The sequence below is a fragment of the Scyliorhinus canicula genome, chromosome 20 (genome assembly GCF_902713615.1).
Source record: "Scyliorhinus canicula chromosome 20, sScyCan1.1, whole genome shotgun sequence".
NCBI lineage: Eukaryota > Metazoa > Chordata > Chondrichthyes > Carcharhiniformes > Scyliorhinidae > Scyliorhinus > Scyliorhinus canicula.
Window position 1 is genome coordinate 19,840,012 of NC_052165.1, and position 12,322 is coordinate 19,852,333.

At 44.8% G+C, this 12,322-nt stretch overlaps 1 protein-coding gene across 1 annotated transcript in view; it reads right to left on the minus strand.

The window, feature by feature from the left end:
* LOC119955195 overlaps positions 1-12,322 on the minus strand; it is a 162,944-nt gene that overhangs the window by 65,615 nt on the left and 85,007 nt on the right. The window contains exons 15-17 of the mRNA XM_038781183.1: positions 12,027-12,222; positions 9,017-9,127; positions 5,866-5,965 (exon numbers count right to left, since the gene is read on the minus strand). Coding sequence (XP_038637111.1) covers positions 5,866-5,965; positions 9,017-9,127; positions 12,027-12,222 — 407 coding nt within the window. The remainder of the gene's footprint in view (positions 1-5,865; positions 5,966-9,016; positions 9,128-12,026; positions 12,223-12,322) is intronic.

Consider the following 12,322-nt stretch of genomic DNA (forward strand, 5'->3'; position numbering starts at 1 on the left):
AGAATGATGATGACTTACAGTGAGGACAGAGCGATGCTCCACTTAACCACTGCAAAATGTCTGACAGACCTCAACATGACCTGCCACTGAACGGGATGATCTAGGGGCCCAGAGAGGCAGAATAACGGATCTCAGCTGCTACTGCCCCTCCAAGGTCAGGGGTCCCAGTGTGTCTCTGCCTTTTATCAAGGTGGACAAATGCGCATGTTTTCAACCAATTGCATCCTCATAACTGGAGAATTCTGGCATATGCGAGGTCTGAACATTAGTGTGCCGGGGGGAGGGGGGGATCTTTCATGGATGGGGATTGAGGGAGTGGGGCTGGGGGGTTGGGGGGGCCTGCACCAGGAGTGATGCGGTATTACTGCATTGTCAGTATGCGAGTTGGGAGAGACATAGCGCTGCACAGGGAGGAAGCACAGAGTTTGCGTGGGGCTTTGTGGAGCATGCCGCCATAACATGGCGGTGAACAGTGATTTGTAATGCTAGCTAGTTGTTCCAATGGTGTATTTTCTCGAATAGGTTCACCTGTGCCACTAGATGCCAATAATTTCTTAGTCTTCCTCACCCTCCCGCTACATCTAAATGTACCCCCAGGATCCACAACTGATGGTGAGGCAGCCTGCTGACCTCCACATCCTGTTATCTGAGATGACCTTGGTGGGTATCCATGAGGGTTGGGATCTTGAGCGTCTGGCTTGCTTCTGGGCAGTACGGGTGTTGTAGTGCTTCCCTCCCCGGTGTGTGGGGCTGGAGGTGTTTAGTTCAGAGGGAGGGGGGGTGTCATATTGTTTAGGTACCCCCAGGGTCTCCTGGGTGTAGGGTCCTGGGCTGCACTCCTGCTGATCCTCTACCCTTAGGGTGCCCGAGATAGAGCGGAAGCTGGAGTGAGATCCAGAAGCCATGCCATCCTCTGGCGCTGGCACATGTGCATTTCCCACTCATGCCTGTACCATGCAGTTGAAGCCCTGCACCATGAAGGTCATGCCCTTAGCCATGAAGGTGTATCATGGAGCGCAAATCCCCTGCCATGGAGTTTACTCCTGCAGGTTCGACTCATTATGTCAGACTGACGGCACCATCTCCTTGGACAGAAGGTAACGGGACTCCTCCAGTCGGCCTTGCAGTACGAAGAGGGATGCTGTCGTCCCTTCCTGATGCTCGCGACACTGCCTTTGTAGCTCCAGCACCTCTGGAAAGACCAGACCCAGGGACACATTATTGACCCAGGGGCACGTTATCGATCCTGGGCTCCGGCATCCTTCTGAGTGCTGGATCCCTGCCTGCTGTGGATCATCAGGTCCGAGCTGCTCACCAGTGAGTGACCCAGAAGCCTGTCTACTATTTAATTCCACCTAGGTGCCAGTATATGTGCTGGTGGAGGGTGCGGTTGACGGGTGTGACACCTCTTCAATCCTGGTCTCTGTGCCTGCCTCAGCCTGCTCCGGTCCGCGGTGTCCAGGGACGTGAGGATGGACCGGCAAAGGAAAGGAGATGGCATTATAGCGGGACAGAGGAACACTTGTAGGAGAGAGGCCACTGCATTGCGCCATGGCTGGATGTGTTGAGCATTTTTACATCTTGGTGTTGTGAGCTTGCCCTCTGCACAGGAGCACTCCTGCCCCTCGCCAGCAAGCTCAAGGGCTCGGTCCTCAAATGGGGTTAGTGTATAGAGCTCTGGCATCACTCAGGCCTGCTGTGCCATCATACCTGTTGTGCATGAGTTTTAAGAAGTTCTGGGAAGAATTCTCCCATCTGGGAATTCTCCCATGGTAGGGCGGAAACAAGGTTCCGTTTTGAAGATTGGTAGGAAACCTGCTATATCTTCTAGCCGTGTTCTGATCAATTAGGCATCCAGGGGTTTTGTGGCATGGTGGGCACAATGGTACACCTCCGGCCATCATATTTGCCTGCCTAATGGAAAAAGTGCCCAACATCATTGACCCACCATTGAAGAAAGTAAATGGACCTCCTGAAAAAGGAGATAGATCATCAGGAACATTCTGAGGCTGGAAGATGGACTCCTCGATGACACTGACTCTGGAAGGTCCATCTATAGATGCTCCACCCCACCCACTGCTGTGATGTTCCAAGGGCCTCTGGCGGCCTTCAGCCTGAACTCCGAAGGCAGCCCTGGGCGGTTTTCAGGTAAGTCCCGACTCCTGCACACCACATTGTTCCAGGTGTATTTTGGACTGTTTTCCTGCTGGTGTGGCGGAGAATCTGGCATGGGCGGAAGAATCCAGTCAGGAATTTATTCACATCCCATTAGCGGGATGCAAATTGGTTTCGCACCAACGTCCAGAGGGTTTCTTGACCTGGCATGGTAGGCACTGGCAGGAAATCTATGCAGTGTAAAAGCAATTATTGGACTCCCACTGAATTCTCCCTCCTCTCCCACTGTGCCCTTGCTTTAACAGCAGGGTGACTACCTGATAACAATTAAATATTTTCAATGGGTTATATTATGAATTTGAATATTTTTCAGTATGGAGGCTGTTTGAAAGTTCATTAGATTGTTGAGATTTTTTTTTCATCTCCCTTTCAAAAACAGCTCCTGAGATCCTCCCAGAGTGGATGCTGGGTGGGTGGCTATTGCAGTGGCATGGGGCATGGGGGACCATGGAGGGAGCATGGGGAAAAGAAGGGACCATGAGGATTATAGGGAAAATAGAAGGGGCATGGGGAATGTGAGGAGGCATGGGGTGTGACGGGGCATTTGGGGTTAGTGTAGGAGTAGGATTTGAGGGCCTGAAGTCATTCAAACTAAGCTGAGATAGCACTAAAGGCTAACGTCCCAGCTACATTTGTCACCTCAGACTAGCCTCAGGACTGGGCAGGTCCATTTCCATTCTGCCCACCCACCCAGAATGACAATATGGCAGGTGGGGACCTTTTTGCGGGAGAGTAGACTACTAGATTGTTAAGTTTCCTAACGTGACCTTCATTCCTTCTCCACAAAAATCCGATCTTGTATGTCCGTTTCTTCCTCTAATTATAATTGTGCATAAGGAGGCCATTTGGCCCATTGTGTCATGCACTCGCTCTCCAAACGAGCATTATGACTTAGTGCCATTCCTCTGCTTTGTCCCCCTACCCCTGCACATTGTTTCTATTCAAATGATCATCTAAAGCCTTTGTGAATGCCTCGATTGAACCTGCCTCCACCACACTTCAGGCACTGCATTCCAGGCCCAAACCACTCGTGTGAAAATGTTTTTTTTTTCTCACAGCACCTTTGCTTTTGCAAGTCATCTTAAATCTGTGTCCCCTCATTCTTGATTCTTTTACAAGCAGGAGCAGTTTCTCCCTATCTACTCTGTCCAGTCCCCTCATGAATCTCTTTTTAATCTTCTTCTTGGGCTGGATTCTCCCCTATCCAGCAGGACGGGGGGTCCCGGCAGGATGGAGTGGTGTGAACCACTCCAGCGTCGGACCGCCCCAAAGGTGCGGAATACACCGCACCTTTAGGGGCCAAGCCCTCACCTTTAGGGGCTAGGCCCACGCCGGAGTGGTTGGCGCGCCGCCATCCGGCAGGAAAGGCCTTTGGCGCCACGCCAGCCGGGGCCGAAGGGACTTCGCCGGCCGACGGAAGTCCACGTGGGAGCATCAGCGGCTGCTGACGTCATGCATGCGCAGGGGGTCACCTCTGCATTGGCCATCGCTGAGGCTGATGCCCGACGCGGAAGGAAAAGAGTGTCCCCACGGCACAGGCCCGCCCACGGATCGGTGGGCCCCGATCGCGGGCCAGGCCACCGTGGGGGCAACCCCCCGGGGCCAGATTGCTTCAGTCCATCGCGGGCCGGAGAATCGCCAGGGGGGTGAGGGGGTGGGGGGGGGGGCCGGGGCCTGCCGACAGGCGCGGCGTGATTCTCATCCCAGCTGAATATCCGGTGCTGGAGAATTCGGCGGCCGGCGGGGGCGGGATTCACGCCGCCCCCCCCCCGGCGATTCTCCGACCCCCCCCAGCCCCTTTTCTCCAAGGAAAATATTCCCAACGTCTCCAATCTATCCTCGTAACTGAAGTTTCTCATCCCTGGAACCATTTGTATAAAATACTTTTGCACTCTTTTCAATGAGTTCACAGCCTACCTATAATGTGGTACCCAGAACTGTGAACAATATTCCAGCTGAGGAATAATTATTATCTTGTATAAGTTCAGCATAGCTTCCTTGCTCTTTTACTCTGCGCCTATTAATAAATCCCAGAATATATGTTTTATTAACTACTCTCTCCACCTGATTTGCCACCTTCAATGATCTATGCACATATACATTCAGGTCCCTCTGCTCCTGCACCCTTTGAAGAATATTACTCCTTTTTTGATATCGCCTCTCCATGTTCTTCCTATCAAAATGTGTCACTTCACATTTCCCCATATTGAACTTCAACTGCCACCAATCTGCCCACTCCACCAACTTGTCTATGTTCTTTTGAAGTTCTACACTGTTCTCATCACAATTTACCATGCTTCCAAGTTTTGTAACATCCACAAACCTTGAATCTGTCACCTGTACACCAAGATTTAGATCATTAATATATATATCAGGAAAAGCAAGGGTCCCAATACAGACCCTTGGGAACACCACCACAAATCTTCCTCCAGCCTGAAAAATATTCATTTACCATTTCTCTCTGTTTCCTATTATTCAGCCAATTTTGTATCCACATTTCTACTATCCCTTTTATTCCACGAGTTATAACTTTTCTCACAGTATCAAAATGCCTTCCGAAAGTCCAAGTACACATCAGCAGCATTACGCTCAGCGACCCATTACCAGATGATTGTGCATAGGTTAGGTCAAGAAAACTATCCTGAGGAACTGTGACAGTGTTGTACTGAGATTGTAATGACTTACTCTGAACATCCATGAATGGTGTCCTATGTATCCTTATAACACGTCTTTGCTAAAGTTCCTTGCCATCATGCATAATTAAATGTTGACTTGATGTCGGGAACACTTAATCTGATATCTCCTCTGTCGTTCAACTTTTGTGTCCATGTTCAGATCAAGGCTCCAATGAATCCTGTAAATGATTCTGGTAGAACCCAACTGAGCATCAGCAGAACAGATTATTTTGAACAAGAATTGAACTCGCCACCCACTGGTTTACAAGACTAGTGCTCTAACCACTGAGCTATGAAGCCAGCCAGAGCTGGTTATTCCCATTTTAGTTAATCAAATTACCGACTGAACTAAATCAAATAAACTTGAGGGGTGAATTAAAGGGACAGCTCCTGAAAAGGATATTGCCCAAAACAAAAAAATTACAAATTAAACTTAAAAATTTTAAACCAAAATGGATTTCCCTGACTGAGCAGTTGAATCTGGGCCAGGGCGATGAAAGCACCGATTCTGAATCATTTTACCACCAGGGTTTAATAAAACTGGCAACTGAGGATTCTCATCAGCGAGACCAACAACTTCTGAATTGGGAAGTCAGAAATGTCTCTGAATGAATTGGAAAGTTGCAAAGTGTGCTGGATTTGGAGAGACAGTTTTTTTTAATGACTCTTTCTATCGCTTTTCTGTTAATTGCTGAGGAGGGGATTGGCTGATTGGGTGGTAATTGACTAGCTTAGATCTGTCCTGTTTTTATTTTGTACAACGACCTTTAATGGAGTTGTTCAATAATGACCCCTAGCATTTGGAAACAAGAAGGCAACATGACTTGATTGCATCAGATATAATTTTTCAGAAGAAACTGTAGACAAATGGAATCATTTTCTGAATCTACAGGTTATCATTGGTAGTCTTTGAGCTTGGAAATCATTCTAGAAATGCCCAAAGTCAAAGGTCTGATGTGAAAGAAAAACATTAATGTCTTTTTACAACCAACTACAGAAAAGTAAACCAACTTACTCAGTAAAAACTTTCTAAATTTTTCATTTCGAATGCCATCAAATGCTGTGTGGTTTTTTACATCCTTTGCTTGCACGTCACAACCCCATTCAATTAAAAGCTGTTAAATGGAGCCATAAAAAAAATCAATGTAACAACTAAAAAGCAACTAAATTTGCTCAGCAATGTAAGCTATATACAAATAACATTTAGGCATGCTATGATGGCTTCATTATGTGCAAGAGTAACAATAATTAAGAATTCACGATAGCCGAGCTGGAACTTCCTCGTAAGTACATGAGCATACTCGTACATCAGCTAAATTGGTAATTCTGTTCTTGAAACATTTTAATTGCAAGTGTGAAAAATATTTTCAAAACTTTTATTATAATTCAGGTCGTGGCTTTTGGAACATAATAATAATCTTTATTGCCACAAGTAGGCTTACATTAACACTGCAATGAAGTTACTGTGGAAAAACCCCTAGTCACCACATTCCGGCGCCTGTTCGGGTACACAGAGGGAGAATTCAAAGTGTCCAACTTACCTAACAGCATGTTTTTCGGGACTTATGGGAGGAAACTGGAGCACCTGGAGGAAACCCACACAGACATAGGGAGAACAAGCTGGGAATTGAACCTGGGACCCTGGCGCGGTGAAGCGACAGTGCTAACCACTGTGCTATCGTGCCACCCACATTGTAAAGTCTTAGATTGTCAAGCATTATCCTGAGATTGTGGGATAACAACTCACAAACGTGTTGGCCTAAATGTTAAATTATTGTAATAACATTGTTACCGAAGTAGGTGATGGAGATTCATATGATACGTTAAGATTTTGTACACTTTTATCTCATAGTAATTTTAAACTATTTGCTTTTTTAAAAGTCATTGCACTTGTGTGCAATTAGATACATCCTTTGCATTTCAATTAATGACAAACAGACCATACAATGAGAGCATTTCTGTAATTATTGTTTTTTATTCTTGGTGGTATTTTAGTTATATTCGCTGAGGTTTTGTGGGTTTATTTTTAGTCTGCACATGATAAATTAGGTATTAAAAAATGTAATGCTTCTTTAGTTTATGTAAACTAAAACAAACCGTGTGATCATAATATGGACATCAATATTCTCTAGCCTACCACTCATCAGAGAAATAATATTTAAAATACCCATTTTGGGGTGTGGACCTATTATGCTTTTATATATTTTTTTAATTCAACAAACCCACGTGTCTCTTAACCTTAGCAGACAAATTGTACTCTATGCACGAACCACTAGGCATCTCATCCTTCAAGTGATTCATCGTGCTTAACCAGAAATTAATATTATAACTATATATTTATATTTTTCATCATTGTTCTTGTCACTACTGTGTGTACTCCCAGAACCGATGATTGGCTATTTTTAGCAATGCAGATCTTACTTAAAATAGTAAGAAGTCTTACAACACCAGGTTAAAGTCCAACAGGTTTGTTGCAAACACGAGCTTTCGGAGCGCAGCTCCTTCCTCAGGTGAATGGAGAGGTATGTTCCAGGAACATTTATATAGACAAAGTCAGAGATGCTGGACAATGCTTGGAATGCGAGCATTTGCAGGTAATCAAATCATTACAGATCCAGGGAGGGGGATAATCACAGGTTAAAGAGGTGTGAATTGTCTCAAGCCAGAACAGTTGGTAGGATTTTGCAAGTCCAGGCCAGTTGGTGGGGGGTGGATGTAATGCGACATGAATCCAAGATCCCTGTTGAGACCGCACTCATGCGTGCGGAACTTAGCTATAAGTTTTTGCTCGGCAATTCTGCGTTGGACCGCCTTGGAGAACGCTTACCCGGAGATCAGAGGCTGAATGCCCTTGACTGCTGAAGTGCTCCCTGACTGAAAAGGAACATTCCGGCTTGGTGATTGTCGCACGATGCCCGTTCCTTCGTTGTCGCAGTGTCTGCATGGTCTCGCCAATGTACCACGCTTCGGGACATCCCTTCCTGCAGCGAAGAGGTAGACTACATTGGTCGAGTCGCACGAGTATGTGCCGTGTACCTGGTGGGTGGTGTTACCACATGTAATGGTGGTATCCAAGTCGATGATCTGGCATGTCTTGCAGAGATTGCCCTGGCAGGGTTGTGTGGTGTCATGGTCGCTGTTCTGAAGGCTGGGTAATTTGCTGCAAACAATGGTTTGTTTGAGGTTGCGCGGTTGTTTGAAGGCCAGTAGTGGGGGTGGGTGTCACATTACATCCACCCCCCACCATCTGGCCTGGACTTGCAAAATCCTACCAACTGTTCTGGCTTGAGACAATTCACACCTCTTTAACCTGTGATTATCCCTCTCCCTGGATCTGTAATGATTTGATTAACTGCAAATGCTCGCACTCCAAGCATTGTCCAGCATCTCTGACTTTGTCTATATAAATGTTTCTGGAACATACCTCTCCATTCACCTAAGGAAGGAGCAGTGCTCCGAAAGCTTGTGTTTGCAACAAACTTGTTGGACTTTAACCTGGTGTTGTAAGACTTCTTACTGTGCTCAGCCCAGTCCAACGTCGGCATCTCCACATCATCACTTAAAATAAGGCTATTTCTTTCAGTAGGAGTAAATCTTGACATAAGAAATAGGGACCAGAGAAGACCATATAACTGTTTGCGCCATCTTGAATGATGGCCGGTAGGGGCTGGTTTACCACAGTGGGCTAGACAGCTGGCTTGTAATGCAGAACAATGCCAGCAACGCGGGTTCAATTCCCGTACCAGCCTGAATGTGGCGACTAGGGGCTTTTCACAGTAACTTCATTGAAGCTTACTTGTGACAATAAGCGATTATTATTATTATGTTTGAATATTGGCTGAAAAGTGTTATAACCCAAGCAGAGGTCACAGGATAGGAACCATCACGTTTCCCATGCCAATATGAACTTCCCCGGTAAAAGGAGTAGCCCCTCTAGTATAAAAACCCTGACCTGGGAGCAGGTCATGGAAGGAGACCCTCCAGGAAGTGATGGTGATTTGACTGTCAGTAACAATCAACCTCTTTGTTGTCTAACGTACTGCTTATCCCTGGCTGCTTGCCTCGCCTCTAACAATAAGAATCAATAAAAGTAGTCATTAAGTTTATATTTCAAATTAAGAATTATATTTCCTTCTTTAAACACTACTTTTGTTTGTGTGTCCCACCTGGCATATTTTACGATGTTGTCTCTCTGCTGCGAAGAAGAATGGGGTTAATCTATTGGCATTCCTTGCATCAAGGACAACACCATTCTCCAACAGTTCCTGAGCTATATCCTGTTAATGAAATATGACATGTGCATAAATCCACTGAACAACACATTTAAAAGTGACAAACATTAACCCTCTAAACATTTAAATACAAGTCAGAAAAAGTCACTTTATTTTTGACTTCTCAGCTATCACACCACAAGATATTTTGTTTGGTTGGTGATGGCAGGTTTTCACTTGATGCCATAAGCAAGTAAATTCTCCAGGAAAATGTGCAGGAGCATTGTGACAACTGGGATCAGAGAAGTCCCATGTGTCAGCGATCTGTAGGAGATAAAGCAAGTAGATTCTGTAGAAAGAGAGAGGCTACACCACAACATATTCTGCAATGACGATTCCAATGTAAACAGAGCCAAAATAATACATGGAGTTTCTGTGGAGGAGATTTCTGTGGAGTGTAACTTAAAAAAAACGCCAAATTTGTAAGCCTCAATAAAAAATCACTGCCACAGTCTTTACGCCGGATATATATCAATGTAGCAGTCACAAACACTGCCATTACTTAGTAATATTTACACATGTTAATCCTTTCATTAGTATAGCCTGAATGAGGTCAGAGGGCATTTTAATATTTACTATTTAATTACCAGCATTCTCTAGTTTCTCTCCAGAAGTGAATAACTGACATTTTAATTGCTAAGTGGGAATAGAGCCAAAAATAGCAAGAAACAGCCTCACAAACATTTAATAAGCATAATTCTGTAGTGATATCCCATTGTCACTGGTTAGATTTATTTAGAGCTGTAGGAAAAGAGGGAGAATGAGGGAAACGGGGAGAGAGAGCCCCCTGGGATCTTGCTGTGCATGCAACACACTGTAATTGCAACAGTGACCAAAGGAATGGTTCAAGGTCAGTAATGTACTGTCGAATTTTTGAATTAAAAGTTCCTAAATCTGTATACTGGAGAAGAGAGAGAGACAAAGAGAGGGTGGAGGGAGAGAGAGAGAGAGAGAAAGAGAGAGACAGACAGACAAAGAGAGGGTGGAGGGAGAGGGGGAGAGAGAGAGAGACAAAGAGAGGGTGGAGGGAGAGAGAGCGAGACAAAGAGAGGGCGGAGGGAGAGAGAGTCACTGTTTTTAAATCCATCCTCCACTTGTGAAGTTGGTGGGAGAGGGACGCGATTTGAAAGGTGTTTCAGGTGAAGTTTTATTCCTGGATGACCTTAGTGACCACAATTCAGTGTCTTTCACTATTGCAATGGAGAGGGATAGGGCCATCCGGCAGGGCAAGGTTTATAATTTGGGGGAGGGGTAATTATGATGCGATTAGGCAAGAATTAGGGAGCATAAGATGGGAACAGATACTGTCAGGGAAAGGCACAAATGAAAAATGGAGCTTGTTCAAGGAACAAATACTGCATGTCCTTGATGGGTATGTCCCTGTCAGGCAGGGAGGAAATGGCCATGTGAGGGAACCATGGTTCAGAAAAGAGGTTGAATGTCTTGTCAAGAGGAACAAGATAGCTTGATCTTGGTTTCGGACAATGCTCGGCACAACATTGAGGGCCGAAGGGCCTGTTCTGTGCTGTACTGTTCTATGATTTAGGATAAAAATAATAGTTAGCAGGCCTTCAGGAAGGGTCACACGGCAATGTTTTTCTCCCAGAATTGTTTCTTTGCTGGCCAACCTATATTTTCAGTTGTTGTTTCCCTTGGTCAGTACAATTTGAATGGAAGCACCTTCCAGCACCAATCCACATTCCAGTGGCCAGCTAAGATTACAGAGTTGACAGCAGTGGCGATTGGTTTTACCATTCATCACTTGTAGCAGGTAAATTGCATACGACAAGTAGTGGACACAATATTAAGATTGCAGATCTTGCTCAGTAACACACTATATAGTGTCCAATTCGATTTCAAGTAGGAATTAAGTTGCACCTCATTCATGTTTGCTATGAACCTGTTGTAACTGGTTTGGCGCAGGTTATTATCAATATAATTATATATTCTAGAAATGAATGGTAGATCCCAACCCAATTTCCTCTAATTCAGGAAAAAGAGAAAAAAAAAATCCGAGATGATGGCTAAAATATGTTGTAAACTGAGCATTTTGGTGCAATAACAGTGAAATTAGGTAGAACTGGCTTACTGATGCAATGTGGACAGGAAATAATCACTGCACGAGAATGGTTACGCTTGAGGGTGGCACAATATTGACAGTGTGCCTTATTTTAATTAGACTAAAAAGCGGCAGAATTCTGCTGCAAGACTCGAGCAGCTTGCTGATGAAATGGATGTAAATTTAAGGCCCTTGGGTAGGTCAGGCTGGGAGTCGGGGTTGCCAATTTGACAGGCTGGGTGCAACGGGGAAGAAGAAAAGGCAGGGGGCCAAACCTAGCACTTCCACATTTTTGTGATGAGAAAGAAATCCCCAGGCCATTATGTGTGGTACCATCATATAATAATTTAATAAACAATAACGCCGATCGTATTTTCTGAGTTTAGTTATGATTCAGTGGGTAAATAGCAAGTCACTCCCAACTCTGCAGAGAATGATGGTGGCACAGTGGTTAGCATTTCTGCCTCCGGCGCTGAGGACCTGGGTTCGAATCCTGGCACTGGGTCACTGTCCGTGTGGAGTTTGCACATTCTCCCCGTGTTTGCTTGGGTTTCACCCCCACAACCCAAAGATGTGCAGGTTAGGTGGATTGGCCAAGCTAAATTGCCCCTTAATTGGAAAAATAATTGGGTATTCTAAATTTATACAAAAAAACTCTGCAGAGAATGTACCACTAAAATACATTACGCATCATCAGCTTTCCGAATGTAGTTAACAGTTTTCAAACCCAAAAGGAGAAATCTGCAACCTTTTTACAAATGGCCTATGCTGAGCATAAATGGAAATTTACTGGTGGCAAAACACTCCAGGAAAATATATTTCTAAAGAGTAGAAACCAATACTTACAAAATGGCCCTTCCGACATGCCAAATGCAGAGGCCCATTGCCAGAGACTATTTCTTTGGAATGGATGACATCAAGATCTGAATCCTTGAAAAACTGAAGCATATTTTTCACAACTTGGAAGTCACCATTTTTCACATGTTGGAAGAAAATTTGCTGCCAGTGGCCTGGGCTACCGGGAAATACTTGGTACAAAACACTGTTATAAAAATGTATTTTAGTTTTTGTCATAAGAGCATTTTTCTTCAAATAAAAAATCTCACAATACTATAGAGGGTATGTAACCTATGCACCTCATG